This window comes from Barbus barbus (genome assembly GCF_936440315.1).
Source record: "Barbus barbus genome assembly, chromosome: 33".
NCBI classification, from domain to species: domain Eukaryota; kingdom Metazoa; phylum Chordata; class Actinopteri; order Cypriniformes; family Cyprinidae; genus Barbus; species Barbus barbus.
This window is the reverse complement of record NC_136761.1, coordinates 27,017,068-27,037,001: the sequence shown is the minus strand read 5'-3', so window position 1 is coordinate 27,037,001 and position 19,934 is coordinate 27,017,068. Positions and strand designations below refer to the sequence as shown.

Here is a 19,934-nt window from a genome sequence, read left to right as displayed (position 1 = left end):
CTAATCTGAGACATTTGTTGTCCTGTCCTGCTGAGGTTAGTTTTATTTATTTTTTAATACCGATAAGACACGACAGAAGCCAACAGCGCTGGCTTGTGCATCTAGTGGGGCTGCTTTCATATTTGTTTTTTATTTATTGCTTATTTTTCACTTGAGTGTTTTTTCCCACAGGAAATTAACTTAGTCGCAGTGTTATGGGACAATAGTGGGCAGAAATTGCTGATCCAATTGCACTACCCCAGGACCAGCAGAGCCATTTTTCTTCGACAGGCCACTTAATGGCCCTCGGTGATGCCGGGGGTCGAAACCCAACAGTCAATTGGATCAGACAGAGATCAGCGGTGTGCTCAGTGCCATGTCCAATGTGTTAGGGGTCTCCTCAACGAAATGAAGGGCTCTTCGTTGTGTCACCTGACCCAGCGTCCCACAACAGAATCATCCAGTGTGCACAAAAGAATAGATTCTGTTGGTCCAGACAAATCCGGATTGCTCTAGGCAGCATAATCTATGTTCATTATTAAAGCAATAGTTCACCCAAAAATGAAAATTTGTTGAAGTGTCCTCACCCTCAGGCTATCCAAGAAGTAGATGAGTTTGTTTCTTCATCAGATCTGGAGAAATGTAGCTTTGCATCACTTGCTCAGCAATGGATCCTCTGCAGTGAATGGGTGCCGTCAGAATGAGAGTCCAAACAGCTGATAAAAACATCACAATAATCCACAAGTAATCCACACCACTCCAGTCCATCAGTTAACATCTTGAGAAGCGAAAAGCTGCATGTTTGTAAGAAACAAATCCATCATTAAGGCGTTTTGTCATTTCAAACGGTTGTTTCCGGCTAAATATGCGGCCATAATCCATAATAATGCCTTCTCTGTTGCAGGAAGTCATTTTGTCTGAATCAAGCATCAAGATCAAGCACAGTTTAGAAGTGAAAACAGCTCTAACCAAATATGTGTGTGGATTTTCATGTGAGAGACAGCAGGAGATAGACTTTTTATTATGGATGGAAATGTTATTATGGGTTTAGCTGAAAGCAACGCTTAAATGGAGTTAAAACACCTTAATGATGGAGTTGTTTCTTACAAACACAGCTTTTAGCTTCTCAAGATGATCAACTGATGGACTGGAGTGGTGTGGATTATTGTGATGTTTTTCTCAGCAGTTTGGACTCTCATTCTGACGGCACCCATTCACTGCAGAGCATCCACTGCTGAGCAAGTGATGCAATGTTGAATTTCAGGATGGCCAGAATGTGAGTAATTTTTCTTTTTTTTTTTTTTCTTTTCTTTTTTTTAGGGTGAGCTATTTCCTTAAAAAGGTCATTTTACCAGCGGACAGCAAATGCATCATGTTTAAAGTTCACTCTGTGAACGTATTTTCAAAGCACAGCTAAGCTGTTTCTGTGACCTTCCTAAAGTTAGGCAGCTCGTAGCACCTGCTGTCTGGCTTGATTCCTGAGGGAACGTCCGCACAGCTGGAGGGATATAAATTGCCACGGAGGTTATTGTTCTAGCGGTATTTAACCTGCAAAAAGCTTCGGATTTCAGGCAACTTACATCTTTTAGCAGGATTATTGTTATGCCCTAGATGTCCAGGCCATCGGGGAATATTTGATTTCATTTATTGCACTGCTATTTCAGGTAATAATTTCAGTATTCGCTGTTGCCATGGCACCTTGCGGGGAACGGGGCCGTCATGAATGCACCTCGTGAATGTTTCCTTTTTACCGGGATGAAAGCCATAATTCATGTTTTTCACAGAGTGAAGGAGCAAAGCGAATATTAAACGGAAAGAGCACACGGTGTAATTTCCCTCTGCCCCTCATCTGGCCGGCAGAGGTTCAGACAGACCGGCTAACAGGTTGAAGCGCAGCCTCTGTGTCAGCAGCCTTCGCCGGTCATTTACATTCATAGGCACGTCACCCGGGATGAAGTTAATGACCTTAGGTGCCGCAATCAGCCTTGATGATGGTGCCCTGTAATATGAAGGAATTGGTATTCACTGTGTCCGCCGAAAACAATGAATTATTAATGGCGGGATTCTCTGTTCTCTGAAGACACAGGAAGGACGGCTATGGGGTAAATGCTGGAGAGAGAACTGAATATATAGTGTCATGAAATCAGCCAGGGGTGAGAACTTTAACTTTACCTCACAGTTAGCCCAGCTATATTCATTTGAGAGTTTCTGCTTTGCATCAGACATAAACTCTTTGTTTTGTACAATCTTGAGTGACACATGTTTATTTTTCTTGCCGCTTTTAAAGTTCAGCTTGCGTAATTTGGGTCTGAAGGTACGTTTGATTGATTGCTCCACACTGAAGTCTACACGGTGCGATTTTCAAGTTTGTTTTCTTGTCCAGCTTCGATTGAGATGTATTTATTTTCTTCATTTAGATTTGTTGCCTGGTTCTCAACCTGCCAAAATCCACAGATGAGCCACCAGAGACAGCTGTGAATGATTTCTCCATATCGACACATTTTCCTGCCCAACATGTGGCCACAGCTGTAAAATAAAGCACCTTTGGCCTTCTGCCTGGATATTCACAACACCGTCACATCCAGAGCAAGCTGAACATTTTAGTGCCAGTTCTTCTTGTACCCTATTGTTCAGCAGTCCCAAACTATCTCAAGATTTTATTTTGATTAATTATTGTTTGATTTTGAATAAACAACATCATTTAAAAGAGTCGGGGTAACTTTTTTGTTAAATTTTTTTTTCAGCAAGAATACTTTAAAATTGACCAACATTGACAGTAAATACATTTATAATGTTTCATATTTCTATTTCAAATAAATGCTGTTCATTTCAATTTTCTGTTGGTCAAAGAATCCTGAAAAGTGTATTACATTTCCACAAAAACATTAATCAGCGTTGGTAATAATTAAAACTGCGTCTTGAGCAGCAAATCAGCATATTAGAATGATTTCTGAAGGATCATGTGACACTGAAGTCTGGAGTAACGATGCTGAAAATACAGCTTTGATCACAGAAATAATAGAAACATTTATTTTGAATTGTAGTAATATTTCATCATATTACTGATTTTACTTGATGAGCATAAGAAACTTTTTAGCTGTTTAATCACAGGCTTATTTTTTACATAACCTTAGACGTCATTTAACACTCATCTTTAAAAACAAATAACAAAAAATATTGAATAAATGCTCTTAAATGTCATTTTTAAATCTCAAAATATATTCATTTTTCAGATACCTGGTTAGGATGATTCAGTTTGATGTTTATGGGGCCCGGGGTGGAAACCACCCTGTTTAAAATGACAGATTTTATGTTTTATTAATGTAGACAAAATAGTACTTTAATATTGATTATTTATGAGTTATCAGCCATAACATAACATAAATAATTGCCTGCTTATCGTTCTAAGCCAGAACAATATTTTAATATTAATGCATGCTTAATTTCTAGTGCTTTCATCCATATGGTCAGTCTTTCGGTCCTGCCCAGGCTTGACCTTCCAAACAGATGAAAGTGAGCAGATGCCCCGGCTAGTTTTGGAGGCCAGGGGATAATTGATTTGCTAGTTACCCACCATCGAGTGCTAATGTTTCCTAAAATGTCTTTTATAGAGCTGTGTCCCGTGTGGCGGGGCCTTTAGGTGAAGCATGTCACGGCACAAACGCCATCACTCAGGAAGTCAGATATCATCAACACGTCTGGAGTCCCACAGGGCCGCGGGCTGGATTCAATTGACCGCAGTTCAGAGGAAGATAAAGGCTAATACTGAGGCCATTTACTGTCCGAGTGGCAGTGCTGGTGACTTGACCAATGTTGTGGTTTACAGTTCAATACAGTGAATAAGATTGCTTCAAAAATATTTTTAGTCGACTGATAAAAATGGCATTTGCAGATCCTACTGGTCAAAAATCTTTCTAATGCTGATTTTTCTGCTCAAAAGACATTTATTATTATTAATCAATGTTAAAAACAGCTGTGCTGTTTTTTTTTTGTTTTTTTTTTTAATTCAGTATTCTTTGTATAATGTAAAAAAAAACAATAGATTCAAGATTTTCTAAAGATTTAATATTAGAATAATGTCTGAAGGATCATGTGACACTGAAGACTAGGGTAATGATGCTGAAAATACAGCTTTAATCTCAGGAATAAATTACAGTTTAAAGTCTATTAAATAGAAAACTGTTATTTTAAATTGTAATAATATTTTACTATATTTTTGATCAAATAAATGCGGTTTTGGTGAGCATAACATACTTCTTTATTTATATCTTACCGATCCTAAAATTTTGAACGGCAGTATCTAAAACTAGCAATCATTGTTTTTCAATCCTGATTCACTTCAACATGTTCTAATATCCTAATTAGTTTTATTTAGTTTGCGCTGCCGTTACAGTCATGCCATTATCTTTTATGACTGTTATAGTCTCAGGCGTCATTTTACCGCAGGCAGAATGTCTCCCGCTTCACCGTGAGCTTTATTTTCATGTGGCTCTTCAGTCCTGTTTTGTAGTCATGTTAATTGGCTAATATTTGTTCTTTTAATAGAAACACAAAACAGAACCCATTTAACAGCACAAATGGTGTTGGTTTATGGTTGTGGTCGGACTGAACATCACATTCTGTAAAGCTCTTGAAGACTTTTGTTTGTTGTGCTGGCTAGTGTTCATCATCTTAAACTAACAAAACTCCACAGTGAGCGTTTTTTACTGACCACTGTTTGTAGTTTTGGTTTTATTAAGTAATAAACAGATCTTGCCAAACATGGCTGGTGGTCTCAGCGTGGTAGACACTAGAGGAGGGTTCATGTCTCCTATGAGCACCTCTTTTACATATCGCCACAGTAGTTCACTGTGATGTTTGCACCAGTTCATGCTTGTGAGCACCCATTATAACATGATAAACGGGACACCCTATGATCTTTTGAACTTCATCGTCACACACACAAGTGAAGACCACTAGTCCATATCAAGTGTGGCATTTAGGACAAGGTAGAGCTTTTTGTTAGTTATGTTAGTGTCAAAATTAAAATAGAAAAAATAGTGGTAAAAAAAATAGGTATTTACTGTTTAAAATCTAAAAGTTAGCCTATATACTGCCATTCAGAAGTTTTGGTTCAGTAAATTTTTTCAGTGTCTTTGGAAAAAATAAATCATCTGCTCACCAAGGCTGCATTTATTTGATTAAAAATACAATACAATAAAAACTGTAATTTTAAAAAAAAAATATCATTACAATTTAAAATAAGTGTTTTCTTTGTGAATATATTGTAAAATGAAATGTATTTCTGTGATTAGCAGCTGAATTTATTCAGTGTCACATGATCCCTACCAAATCATTCTGCTGATTTGCTGCTCAAGAAACATTTCTGATTTATTATCAATGTTGAAAACAGTTGTGCTGCTTCATGTTTTTATATTTAACAATTTTTTTAAAATATATTATTAGTTCAATATATTTATATATATATATATATATATACACACACACACACACACACAGAAAAAAAACATTAAATACTTACTTTATTAATTACTTAATTTCATGTTTAATCCAATGTGTTAATTTTCATTTTTTGTAATTGTGAAATTTGCTAGCAATTTCTAAATGAAAATAGTTTCTACACCATTTTTCAGTATATTTGTGTGTTTTGTCATCAAGCTTTTTGTACAATTAGATTGCTTTTTATCTTTGTCTTGAATGGAAAGGATAATTTCTGCAAAACCCGCTTTACAGTATTTGTGGTTAATTTTAGAAAGGGATGCATCTCCATTTATTTCTGCAGTTTAATGCAAACCAGAATGAGTTATGATAATCCTAGACCCCAGTTTCTCACTTGAAAGCTGAATATTGGCTCTGAACTGTAAGTGTGTTGAGATCAGGCCAGTCTCTGGAGACGTCTTCCCTTCCACACAATTGGAAAGCACATTGCAGGTGATGATCGGCTCTCTAAACAATATTCTGATACGCCGCGTGCCCTTTCTGTCACTGCGCTTTGTTGTTTCTATGACGGTGACATATGAGGATAATAACTGCAGATAAAAAGGCCATTTTGGAGGCACTTCCACATCAGAGGCCAGGCCGCGGGTTGTTTCCTATGGTAACAAATGCTGCTGAGAATCGAGCACCAATTCTGTTAAAATAATGCTCATCATTATAATGATTTGCTCTGGAGGCAAAGCACTTTTTGCCAATGTAGCATTCATTCATGTTTTGTTTTCTTTTCTTCAAATGCAATATAAAGAATCGCACCTCGTATACCTAACTACCTTATTATGTATGAAGGCCATTTTATTCAGAACATTAAACATTATATTTGTGCAATGTTTTTGTTTCTGATTTCAGCTGTTGGTTTGTTGATTTGCTGATCTTCACAGGCAGCGGTTGTAGCTGTGGATCTGGTGGTGGAGATGGGCTGATTGGTAACCTCCTCATCTCCTGACGGCAGTCCGTTGACTCTGTCTGATAAGGCCGTGTTCATCAGAGGAGGTCCACTGATCTCTGCCATGTGTGGCATCTCAATGCCAATCTCAGGAATAAAAATGCGCTGGTCATGTGTTCCCAAACCACACTGAAAAATCTGTCAAGTAGTCTGAAGAATGGCAAAAAAAAGCTGTTTTGAAGAATGTCCTGGCCAATGGTTTCCTCAACAAAATATACAGGGATTTTCAAGCTTCTTAAGGTCTTCCAAGCAACAGCTTTTTGCGAAGAACAGATCGAAATTTAAAGGTATAGTTTGCCCAAAAATGAAGAGTTGTTGCCATTTAAGTCTAAAGTGTACTTGTAGTAACACGTAGCCTTGCAAAGTATTCAAGGATTCATCCTTGTCCAGTGTCTGTGCTACGTTTTTCCCATAAGTTATAACCGATAAATTATCTTACCACTTTTTTAAACTAAAGTTGCGCCATCTCATAACCCTCTCACTCAAGCGTTTGTCAATGCAGACATCTGTCGTTGTTGCGGTCTTCTCTATTTTGTTGTTGTTGATGCATGTACGAAGTAACGAAATATGCATCAAGCAACCTTCTCATATGCTTAAAAAGAATACGTAGGGATTTACTCACCAGTCAAACCGGTCTGAATTTACTCCATACTGTGGAAGTCAATGGTTACCCTCGGCTGTTTAGTTACCAACATTTCTTCACAATATCTTCTATGTTCAACTGAAGAACTCATACAGGTAGTGCTAGCCGGGTTGACCTAAAATCTGTGTCAGACCACTGTCTGTTACTTAGCCACTTCTATGCCGTATGCCGTTTTTTAAAAATTCATACTGTGTGCTGTTCATACAGAGTGGTTTTCTATTTAAACTGGTATATCACCCAGCACTGCATACAGGTTTGGAACAACTCAAGGTGAGTAAATGATGACAGAATTGTGTGGGTAACACATTACAAGTAACTAGTAAAGCAACACATTCATTTTTAATTTAGAAGAAATGACTGGGTGACTTTTTGAAATAAATAACACAAGTTCATTTATTGACAGACACCTCTCCTGTCCTCGTGTTGAGATAAATCGGGTGTAAGTGCAGAGGCAATTCCTTTAGCCTGAGGATTATTCATTTCACTTTCGGTGTGAAAGGGACTTCCAAAAACTTTTTTTGTTCTTAAAAATAAATGAGCAAGCCCAGCCCAGGTGACAAAAAGTAACACAATGCATTACTTTGCTTAAAAAAGAACCAAGTAGTTACTTTTTTATGGAGCAACACAATATTGTAATGCATTACTTTTAAAAGTAACTTTCCTCAAAACTGGTGAGCTATCTCTTTAAGTCATTATTGATAATCTTCCCTGTGGTGTAGCGGTTTTAAATCCGAAAGGAAGCTTTTCTGTGAAAGCTGTCATGTGGCATCAGAAGACTTGGAATTGCATGCAAGCTTTTGTGTTTGTTTTCTTTTATGCAACTTTATAGCCCTTTGGCATTGAAGTCTTTTGTAGAATGGATAACAGTGCTTTGGCCATTCTTCAAAATCTCCCTCTTTTGTGTTCCAAGGAAAAAAGAGAATTCAAACTGGTTTGGAAGGACATGAGGGTGAGGAAATAATGACAGTGTTTTCATTTTTTGGGTGAACCAATTCTTAAGAATCCCAGAATTCCACTGTAAATGCAACTCTTTGACTAATTTTAGCCTGCAGTTCTTTGTGATCCTTTTTGAGGTTTGCAATTTGAAAGCCACTTAATTCGCTCTCATACCATTGTAAGCCTATCCCATAAAACACAAATGCAAGCACCACTTAGGAGACATTACTTCCAGCAACGCTTTTTCTGAAATGAATGTTTGCAAGAGGCTAAAAGCTTTCCTTTCTTCACATTACAGAGGAAAAGTCATTGAAAAATCTTCCAGTCTTACAGTAAAAGCCTCACATATCTGTTCTCTTCGGTTCTGAAGACCAAGCAGGCATTTGAGGCTTGGTCTTTATGCAACATTTGGTACGTTTGGCCCACATTTTATGGTGTCTTCTCAGACTGTGAATGTCAAGTATGATAATTTGCCTCTCTCGGTGAAGAACAGGAGATTGTCTTCAGCACCCGAGCCAGGATTTCTACAGCACGGAGAGAAAGAGCATTTAACAGACATGGCCCAAAGTTCAACTTCTCTGTATTTTGTCTCTTGGCTCTGCAAATAGGGAGAGTTGAGTTGAAGAAGATGGCAACTGTCACTTTTTAGATGTTTACAAGTGATAGATTTAATAGATTATTCTTTTATCTCTGTACTTCATGCATATTGTGTTGGGTTGGTGAATTATTGAACATTACATGTCGAGATGTTCCCTTGTCAAATTAGCTGCATTGCTGGTAAAAATAAGACATCAATTTATTTAGACAACTAATCAGTTTTCTTGCTTCTAAAAATGGAGGGGAAAGTGTTTGTGTATTCATAGCAGTAGCAGTGCATCATCATATCATGAACAAGATGGCAATTGTCAGTGCATGATTCAAACCCACTCAGATTGCCCACAATTTCTTTTTTTATTATATACTGTATGTGGGCAGTGACAAATCATATAGACAAGTGCAAAATCATATACAGTAACTTCCTCTTTCCTGCGGTCAACTACGGTTGCTGTCTCATTTCGAAGGCTGTGCCACATTTGTCATTTTAGAAAAGTAATCATTATAAAATTAATTGTTATTCCTCTTGGGCCATAAATTACTATAATGTCTTTCTTTTTTTGGAATGTAATTGTTACCTTTCTGAAATAATGCAGCTTTGAAGAAGGATTTTTTTTTTAGAATGTTGGTAACCAAACAGTTTCCGTAGTGTTTTTTTCTTCTTCCATAATATGAATGTCAGCGTGGACCAATAACTGTTTGGGTACCCACATTCTTCAAAATATCTTCTTTTATGTTTAGCCGAAGAAAGAAACTCAAAGAGGTTTGAATGGGGTTAATCTGAAACTACAATGGTTTAGTTTAGTGTTTGCTTTTATCAGCAGGCCGTGTTTCAACTTGAAAGCTGAAAATACCTGTTCAATTACTGTATGGTGGTATTTTATTTATTTTTTTATAAATATCTCGCTTTGATTTAAGTGATGTCTCAAAACCTGCTGAGCTGTTACCTAGACAGTACTTTTCGAAAACATAGGCATGACATACGCTATGATTCGCCTTGGATTTGAGGCAGAACTGTTGTCGTATCATTAGTGCCTCAATAACAAGAACCTGGGCAAATCTGTAAGTAGAAATCCCAGCATCTGCTCCACAAGTAGATGGCATGGGAAATTATTTACTGGATTGTGTATTTATTCTTTTCCCAATGCAGTAGTACTGAAGGTGGGTCGAGAGGCATGTATATGTTATGTCTCATTTCTTGGCAATTCCAATCTTGTTGACTAAATATACCCTCATTTGAGATGTGTCTTCTGCTTGCTGGGAGGTAAGATGATGTCTGTTTCATGCTGGCCAGTGCCATTACTGAATCATTTTCACTGGGCCACTGACTGAAATCTAACCTCGGATGAATTCAAATGCATTTTTAATGTCCATTTTGCCAAAATGCAGTCTTATATGCCTCATAAGTTCAAACCCATTGCTAACAGCCCTGCAAGCTACAGTCGAGTTTGAGGAATAGACAATATATAGTGGTGTTCATCATAAGGAAGGATTTTTTTGCTTACCTTTTTTGGTCAGTTATGACTGCTGCAACCAATCATGTTCCTCTCCCTCCAGGCTCAACCTCGGACTAAATACTGAACCGTACCCATTTGTTTTAGACACTTGACTTTACTTGCTGCATTTAAGCCACAAGATCAAATGCACAGATTTATTAGAGCACCAATAAAGGTGCTGTAAGCAATTTTAACTAGAATTCCGCTACACCACTACGAATGGGAATGTAACATTTGTGGCTTTGTTCACTGATTTAATTACCTATACTTTTTTCCTGGCATGGAAATGTGCCCTATCTACTTGTCTAAATGCATATTTTAGATCTTGCTGTGAGCAATTCATCCATGCATATGTTTAATCTTTACTTTTTTCTGACTTGCACCGTCAGCGATTTCCAAATAGCTTTTTTTATGTCCTTGAAGGGCACTTTGTGAACGGGACAACAGTTAACAAATGGACCTGTGATGGTCATTTCAAGCAAGTGATGTCCATTTGTGCCATGCATTTTGAAGTATTTGAAATATTTAATAGTAAAAAAAGACTATTAGAAAGCATTTGAATAAAATAATATTTATTTACTCCTGCAAACATTCTAATATTGCATTTCATTTTCGCACATCAGGAAGCCGCTATTAATATGCAGGCTATTGAAATGACTTTTGAATGAGCGCTCGCTGTTCATTTTCACTTTTGATTTCGCGATCACACGTACTCGGAGTAAACAGAGTACATTTTGTGGTCCAGGGTCACATATAATCTTGAAATCAAACATTTGGGTTGGATCTGCATGTATTCGTCACATTGTTTTAACCGTTTGAAGTACTGCTATGTTAGTTTCCTCTCTGTCTTGTCTGCAAACATAGCCTACTGTTGTTCTTTTTCTACTAATGCAGAACTTAGTCAACAGATTATTTTATAATGATATGAAAACATGTAAAATACTGTATACAAACCGTCAAAACAAACCGCTCTCGTGCTGTATAATGACGTTTAATAAAAAAACTGTTGTTTGTTCCAGCTATTGGTGCCGATTAATATGGCAAAACCGATCAATCGGTGTAAGTCATCGTAATTACAGGAGTGAGGTTCATTCTGTACATACACCAAACTCCCGTATTTAAATGCAGCTGTCACTCCTGAAACTTTTCAGTCTGCACATGGCCATTTAGTCATGCAGGACTTCTCCAATAATTTAGTATATCTAAAATAATTTCAAGCTCATGTTTATCTACCTCCACATCTCAACATCCAATAAACAGTCTCTGCCCTACATTTGATAACCCATAAAAAGTTCACTAATCTTAAATATTTTTGCTGGTATAACAGTCTCAATGATCATTTTAAGAAGTCTTACATTTTGTGATGGAAAAACAAGAATTGCAATATGCCCTAATGATTATTACACTTCAGAAGGCTATGATGTAATGAAAAAAATGGTTGCACTGCATGTTTAAAGCAAAATCGCTGCACAGTTGCACGTTCTACAAGCTTGATGTTTTAGAGAGGTTTGCAGTCAGTGAATACAGAGCCATTATGCCAAGTGATTGCTATGATCTACTATTGATGAATTATCACAATGCTTCATTTAGGATGGCTGTAAAATTGCATCTTTTTTGAAGGAGCAGCTGGGAGTGATAAAGCATAGACCTTTGAAAGTCCAAATGTATTTTGGGATTGTTTATGATTAAGTCCCACATTATATATAAAATCTATTTTGGTTACACAACAAATGAGCTTTTAATTCAAAGTAAGCACTTGTAGCTTCTTGTCATAGGAAGGAACATTCACATCTTTTTTTTTTTTTTCTGTTTCTTTTCTTTAAACACATTATTGTATCAGCATGTCTTGCATTTTTTAAACTTGCAGTTGAATATGTGCTGCAACCCGTTTATTTATATGTATTATTTATATTATTCCATTTACACATCCTCATCTGTTTTCTTCTCACTTTATTTTTGTGGTGCTGTTTGTTCGGTTCAAATTGGATATTTCTAATAAAAGCAGTGTCATTTAGGTCGAGTCAGCCAGAGACTCGGAGGCAAATGTCAAGAGGTTAGAGTTCATTACCATGTTGTGGGCAATAGGGTCAAAGAGGAAGTGACAGGTGGATCTTGGACTTACTGCTATTTGAGGAGGACTGTTTCCACAAACTCTCTCAAGACTCACGTGCTTCTGTACTGACCAGAGTACATGAGACCAGTCACTGCAAAACACTCATTCTGTTTTTTTGATTGTGTTGATTTCATAATATAATATGTTTCCAGAACGGTGCTCTCTCTATGAATCTGTGAATCAAAGCTTTCGCAGACCAAAGTGATGAAAGACGGCACTCATGATTTCTGACATTTCAATTATAGATCTGAATGAAACCTAGATATGCGATTGCAGTTTTGAAACAAAGATGCACAATGTTGATTCGTATCTTATGTCCTTTGTGCATTTTGTTTCATAGTGTGAAAAGTATAAATGTAGCACAGGTCGAAATTTACACTCTTTAAGCCGAGGAACTGCAATATTACATGGTTTAAATCCGACGTTGTTGGAAGTTGCTCATTTAATTCGAATACATAGATCATCTACTAAAAAACTATTTACTTCTGAGCAGAATATATCATCAAGCGGCCAGATTCACAAAAAGTCCTCTAAATATAAATTCTAAGATGTTCTTAAGTACGCTTCCTGAAAAAATCTTAGGAAGTTCTGTATTATTTTCTTAAGCACATCTTTTGTTAAGATGAAAATGACAGGCTTGGTGTTGTCTGATTGTATGGTGGTTTTGGCTAAAGACCTGCTGATCAACTCGATAAATGCCCTTACTGTCATTTTGCACTGTCTACAGGTTACCTAATCAAAAACGGCACACAAACATTTTTTTGTCACAAATGGCTTGAAGGGAGTCCAACAACAATTAGCTTGTTGCACTTTTTAATGTTCAAGTTCAAGTTTTTACGATACAAATCGTTGCAAAGCAGCTCTACAGGAAATTAAGTTTCCGTAATATATTTATATATTGCAGAACCTTAATATATTTAACTTATGGTAAAATTTGGTAATTCTGTATGTTGTCTGAGCGTTGGCATCCTTTGAGGTCCTCTGAGGGGTTGGCATCATCTTTTCTCAGGTATTCGGTCATCTCAGATCATTTAAGGGTTGGATCCAGACTGAAGCTTCTGTTATTCCTAGTTACCACGGGATGTTAATCAACAGAGAAACAAATAGAGACATGATTAGCGTAGCTGCTGTTCCATCTAAGCAAAAATGATTTGTTCAACCCAAGCTAAAGAATAATAATAATGTACATTTGATCAGATACAACTGCAGTACAAGATTATAAGGTGCATTATGTGAATGCTTGGCTAAAGAGATGTGTCTTTAATCTAGATTTAAACAGATAGAGTGTGTCTGAACCCCGAATGTTATCAGGAAGGCTATTCCAGAGTTTGGGAGCCAAATGTGAAAAAGCTCTACCTCCTTTAGTGGACTTTGCTATCCTAGGTGCTACCAAAAGTCCAGAGTTTTTCAACCTTAGGGAGCGGGTTGGATTGTAGCGTGGTAGAAGACAAGTTAGGTACGCAGGAGCAAAACCATTTAGGGCCTTGTAGGCAAGTAATAATATTTTGTAAATGATACGGAACTTAATAGGTAGCCAGTGCAGAGACTGTAAAATTGGGGTAATATGATCATATTTTCTTGACCTGGTAAGAACTCTAGCCGCTGCATTTTGGACTATCTGTAGCTTGTTTATTGAAGATGCAGGACAACCAGCTAGCAGTGCATTACAATAGTCCAGTCTAGAGGTCATGAATGCATGAACTAGCTTTTCTGCATCAGAAACAGGTAGCATGTTTCGAAGCTTGGCAATGCTTCTAAGATGGAAGAATGCTGTTTTTGTAACATGGGAAATATGATTTTCAAAGGACAAGTTGCTGTTTTGACTTTATAGGACTTAACAGTACACCCGTCTAGTTGCAAATTGTAATCCAAGAGATTGTGTGTACTGTTTTTTGGTCCAATAAGTAATATCTCTGTCTTATCTGAATTTAATAGGAGGAAATTATTGGTCATCCAATCTTTTCCATTTTTTACACAATCTATTAGCTTAGATAGTTGAGAAGTTTCATCTGGTCTTGTTGAGATATATAGTTGAGTATCATCAGCATAGCAATGAAAACTAATCCTGTATTTTCTAATAATATTACCAAGGGGCAACATGTATATTGTAAATAGCAGAGGACCTAGGACAGATCCTTGTGGTACTCCATACTTTACTGGTGATAATTGAGATGACTCCCCATTTAAATGAACAAAGTGGTAGCGATCGGACAGGTAGGATCTAAACCATCTAAAAGCCTGCCCTTGAATACCAGTATAGTTTTGTAATCGATCTATGAGTATGTCATGGTCTATAGTGTTGAGCGCAGCACTAAGATCAAGTAATACTAGCAATGAGATGCAGCCTTGGTCTGAAGCAAGAAGCAAATCATTTGTAATTTTAACAAGTGCAGTTTCTGTGCTATGGTGAGGCCTGAAACCTGACTGAAATTCTTCATAGAGATCAATTTTTTTTTTTGCAAGAAGGAGCACAATTGAGTAGACACAACTTTTTCTAAAATTTTAGACATAAACGGAAGATTTGAAATGGGTCTGTAATTTGCCAGTTCATTAGAATCTAGTTGTGGTTTCTTAATAAGAGACTTAATAACCGCCAGCTTGAATGGTTTTGGGACGTGACCTAAAGATAACGATGAGTGAATAATATTGAGAAGCAGTTCTTCTGCTACGGGTAACAACTCTTTCAGTAGTTTAGTGGGTACAGGATCTAATAAACACGTTGTTGGTTTAGATGCACTGATAAGTTTATTTAGCTCTTCCTGTCCTATAGTTGTAAAGCACGGCAGTTTTTCTTTGGGTGCGATGAATGAAGCTGAAATACTAGACGCAGTAGAATCTACATTTGATATTGTATTTCTGATGTTATCTATTTTATCAGTAAAGAAATTCATAAAATCATTACTATTAAACTGTGGGGGAATATTTAGTTCGGGTGGTGTCTGTTTATTTGTTAGTCTAGCCACTGTGCTAAATAAAAACCTTGGATTGTTTTGGTTATTATCTATGAGTTTGCGGATATGCTCTACCCTGGCAGCTTTTAGAGTCTGTCTATAGCTGGACATACTGTTTTTCCATGCAATTCTAAAAACTTCCAAGTTAATTTTTCTCCATTTGCGCTCAAGATTACGAGTTTCTTTCTTGAGAGAATGGGTATAACTGTTGTACCATGGCGCAGTACGTTTTTCTCTAAACTTTTTCAATTTGAGGGGGGCAACAGCTTCTAATGTATTAGAGAAGATAGTACCCATGTTGCTAGTCATTTCGTCTAGTTCATGTGTATTTATGGGTACACAGAGCAGCTGAGATAAATCAGGCAGGTTATTTGTGAATCTGTCTTTGGTGGCTGGAACAATAGTTCTGCCCGGATGATAACGCGGAGCCATATAACTAATATCAGTAATAGGCAGCATGCACGATACAAGGAAATGATCAGTAACATCATCACTTTGAGGTATGATATCTATATCAGTAAGATCAATTCCATGCGATATAATTAAATCTAGCGTATGATTAAAACGATGAGTGGGCCCGGTGACGTTTTTCTTGACTCCAAAAGAGTTTATTAGGTCAGTAAACGCAAGTCCTAACGCATCATTTGTATTATCAACGTGAATGTTAAAATCTCCGACAATTAGCAGTTTATCGACATTAACTAATAGATCTGAGAGGAAATCTGCTAATTCTTTTAGTAAATCTGTATATGGCCCTGGCGGTCTATACACAGTAGCCAGAGCAAGAGACAGGAGAGATTTATTTTGCATATCTAACAGTGTAACATTAAGCAGAAGTATTTCGAATGAGTTAAACCTCCTGTATCCTGTTTTCTGAGTAACATTGAGAATATCACTATATATTGTTGCCACACCGCCGCCACGACCAGTCTGACGGGGCTCATGTTTATAACAGTAGCTTGGTGGAGTAGACTCATTTAGACCAAAATATTCATTTGGTTTAAGCCAAGTTTCAGTCAGGCAGAGTACATCAAAATTATTATCTGTGATCATTTCATTTACAATAACTGCTTTGGGTGCGAGTGATCTAATATTTAGGATCCCAAGCTTTAAAAATAGTTTTTGTTCATTTATTTAGCATTTTTCTGGTTTAATCATGATCAGATTTTTTCTAGATCCTGCATTAAATTTATATTTTGACCTCGCTATTCGGGGAACAGACACAGTCTGTATAGATTGGACAACGCAAGTACTTCTATCTTTTAAATGGGTAGAACAAAAGTCATCATAGTAGTTATTTGAGAATTGGCTTACTAATTATGTGCTGTGTAAGTAGTTATCAGCTTGTTTAAGATGGAGTAGTGTTTTCAAAATTATCAACTGCGATACCATTCAGTACTGATATTTTAAAAATGTCCATTTCCCGCTAGCATTTGAGCACTGTTGAGCAGATTCTTACACAGCGCTGATTGGTCGTTTACATTTAATCAGTTACTACCCATAGCTGCCTTTAGGAATATGAGACAAATTGAAGTTTATGCTTCAATTTTTACAGTTTTACAAGAAGTTATTTACAGTGGTTTTTAACAACATTCTTTTCAGGAATTTTTGTTAAGCAAGGAAGCAAGTTAAGCAAATTCTTAAATGTTTTAGGGAATATAAAACATTATTGGCCTTTTATTGTTAGGAAACAAAAAAATGCAGTTAAGAATAATTGTAATAAATAATTTGATTTGGTACATCCAGTCCCAGATGCTTATCTAGGATGCTAAAAGAACTCCAGAACACCAGTTGGCAACACATATTTTGCAGTGTCCCTCACATTAAGCTACTGGCGCAAAAATATAAGACACAAAATAATTATAATAAAAATTCAAATCTTCACAGTTTTTCTGACAGGTGCTGTTTTGCTGAAAGACTGAGTTTGTAAGAGTGACACAGTGACCCGCGCTGTCACAAATATGCAAGAAAAAGCAGCTAGATAATTCCATTGTCATGAGGGACAAAAAAACATTTTTAATAAAAATGCAAAATGCAGTTTCAGGCCTGGGAAGAAATATTTATGCCTGGTAAATAAACTCAGTTCATCCGCTATCTGGAGCTAAAGTAAACAGTTAATTTTGGACTCTGGCTGTTCTTGAATCAGATGATCCCCAGCTACAGCTAATACAACTGCTGTGCATTATGGATATTTTGGATTTATTTGGATATTTGTTTCTCGCTGAATTTAGACTGCCTTCTCCAAGACATTTACTATGCTGATGAAAAGGCTGTTTCATAGAGATACCTCAGTCCCCTTACCGTCCAAACGCAGCTAAGCCTGTATTGTCTTCTTAACAGGGTGCCGTCACCGGGAGATTAAGCCTCTGCTTAACACATGATGTTCAAGGACTACAGATCTGGCCGAGCTGTAGGTGAGTTGATATGCATTCCGCTGATGGAAGTTCTGTCTGCTTGATGTACCATCAGAGACCCTTTAAGCTTCTCATTCACAGGCAGAGTGTAGATCTCACAGCAGAGAAAGGATTTGTTGGCAAGATCTCTGCTGCACACCTGATAAGGCTGTCAGTGTCCCCATGAGAGGCTGCTTCTCAATAATAAGAGGTTTCTTCTCCGGTTCTTTGGCATTTATTCTGTCACGAACAGGTGGAAACGTCTGCCGGATCACCTCCGTTGCTTTTCGCTTCTTGTTTGCGCTTTCTAAATGACAGGAAGTTTAGATTTCAGACCTTTTATCAAGTTTGGAGAGATTAAGCTGAAAGGTGAAGCCGACACTGCTTCAGATGTGTGTTTGCGAGCCAAGAGGAAAGTATAGGGTTTAGTCTGATATTAGAGCGTATAAATAGCCCAAATGTGTATGCCAGTGGAGAACTGGTGCTTTTCGGAGGATAAATCCCGAAAGCAGGGTTTCTGTATGAAATGCCAGGTGGCCAGATGGACGTTCTGTTCAATCTCTTGTGTAAACCCTCTCTGAGCTCTCTTTTTGGGCTTTTTCTGAGAGATAAAAGCTTTGTGATTGTTAAAGTAACTCGTTTAGTTGTATTTTTAATGCTAAATGCTTTCAAAACCGTCTTAACTCGGTTTCGACATCTGACGTTTGACGTGACGGACAGGTCTTCAATCGCGCAGGAGAGTGAGTGTTAGAAATCAAGTCCTGACAGGAGGATTGAGCCGGGCGACTGTGAGGGAACCAAAGGCTTTAATTTCTCGAAGGCATGTGGAAGATGAGCGTGTCTGTCCTTATTAGGCTCTGTGTGGGTCGTGCCAGTCGGCTGGCTCGTGTCCGGCCCGTCACACAGGTGGCCACCATGCACCGCACGGTACTGCTGCAGCTGTATGGGGGCAGATTGCCTCATTTACACTGGAGCTTTTCTTCCACATTCACCTTATCTAGCCCAGCGCACAGCAAGTTGACTGATGACTTCCTCTTTTCCACAATCAAGGACAGCCGATCCGGGAGTGCTTTTTTGTGCTTTCTCAGAAGGTAATGCCAAATTTACTGAATGCCGGTCACAAAAAGAGAACTGACAGCACAGACTGAAAGCTGATGCATATTAAGGTCAACGTGAAATCAGTCAGTGAAAGTGTATTTAATCAAGTCAAGTTGAGCTTTATTGTCATTCTGCTACATGTGTGGACATATAGTGGAACGAAATGTCGTGTCTCGCAGGACCACGGTGCTACATACTAGTTAAACATACAACAATGCAAGTATAAGAAAAAAAAAAAACAATAGAGCATCTGACTATACATATACTATAACTACTATACCTAGTTGCCTAGAAATACACAAACTGAGACTGTACAAGAACGTTACATATATACTGTACATGAAATTGTGCAAAAAAAAAACAAATGCACGTATTGTGAACCTTCCAGTTCTTGTTATTGCACATAAAACATTGTGGTAGAAGTATTTAATTAGACTGTTGAACACCCAAAAAATAAAAAATCTTCAAAATCGTCTTTCTTTTTTCTACTGATGTGGTCTGATGGATATTATTAACCAACAGCTAAGTACTTATCTGGCTCTATTCTGGCATTACCCAAAATTGCCTCATTTTAGCTGATTATTTGATCTGGGCCATGTATTTATCTAGAATTACACTACTATTCAAAAGTTTGTGATCAGTATTGTTTTAAAGAAATATTTTCAGCATTGATGCATTAAGTTCATAAAATGTCACAGTGAAGGCATTTTATAAGGTTTCAAACGATTTCTGTTTAAAATAAATGCTGTTTTTGTTTGTACTTTCTATTCATCCACAAAAATATGAAGCATCACAAATGTTCTTGACATCAGTGATGATAAAAATGTTTATTTTCTTTTAATCAGGATATTAGAATGATTTCTGAAGGATCATGTAATGTGACTGGAGTAATGATGCTGAAAATTCAGCTTTGATCACAGGAATAAATTACTTTTTTAACATATACGCACATAGAACAGTTATTTTATTTTGCAATAGTATTTCACAATATTGATGTATTTTTTGATCAAATAAATGCAGCCTTGGTAAGCATAAGAGACCTCTCTTAAAAGCATTAGAAAATCTTACTGAAACCAAACGTTTGAACAGCTGTGTAACTTTTACAGGTGGCAACAGATCATACGTAAAATTCTTTTTGACAGTCTTTCTAACAAAATATAGGTTTGGTAAGCTTTTCACATGGTTCAGACTCTTGGCCTAGAGATTTGTGCACATATGCTTTGACGAATTGAGTGCTTTTGTTCATGCAGGTGCCACAAATTTTAAGCTGATTTATGACATTTATTTTGTCC

The 19,934-nt window shown here is 37.2% G+C and overlaps 1 protein-coding gene across 2 annotated transcripts in view; it reads left to right on the top strand.

Moving 5' to 3' along the window:
- The window catches only part of LOC306853048 (ecto-NOX disulfide-thiol exchanger 2-like), a 224,110-nt gene that overhangs the window by 32,343 nt on the left and 171,833 nt on the right, over positions 1 to 19,934 (top strand). For both annotated transcript variants that reach the window (XR_013782697.1, XM_079390213.1), the window contains exon 2: positions 17,492 to 17,565. Coding sequence is in view for 1 of the 2 variants with exons in the window: in XM_079390213.1 (XP_079246339.1) it covers positions 17,529 to 17,565 (37 nt within the window). In the remaining variant the exon portion in view is untranslated. The remainder of the gene's footprint in view (positions 1 to 17,491; positions 17,566 to 19,934) is intronic.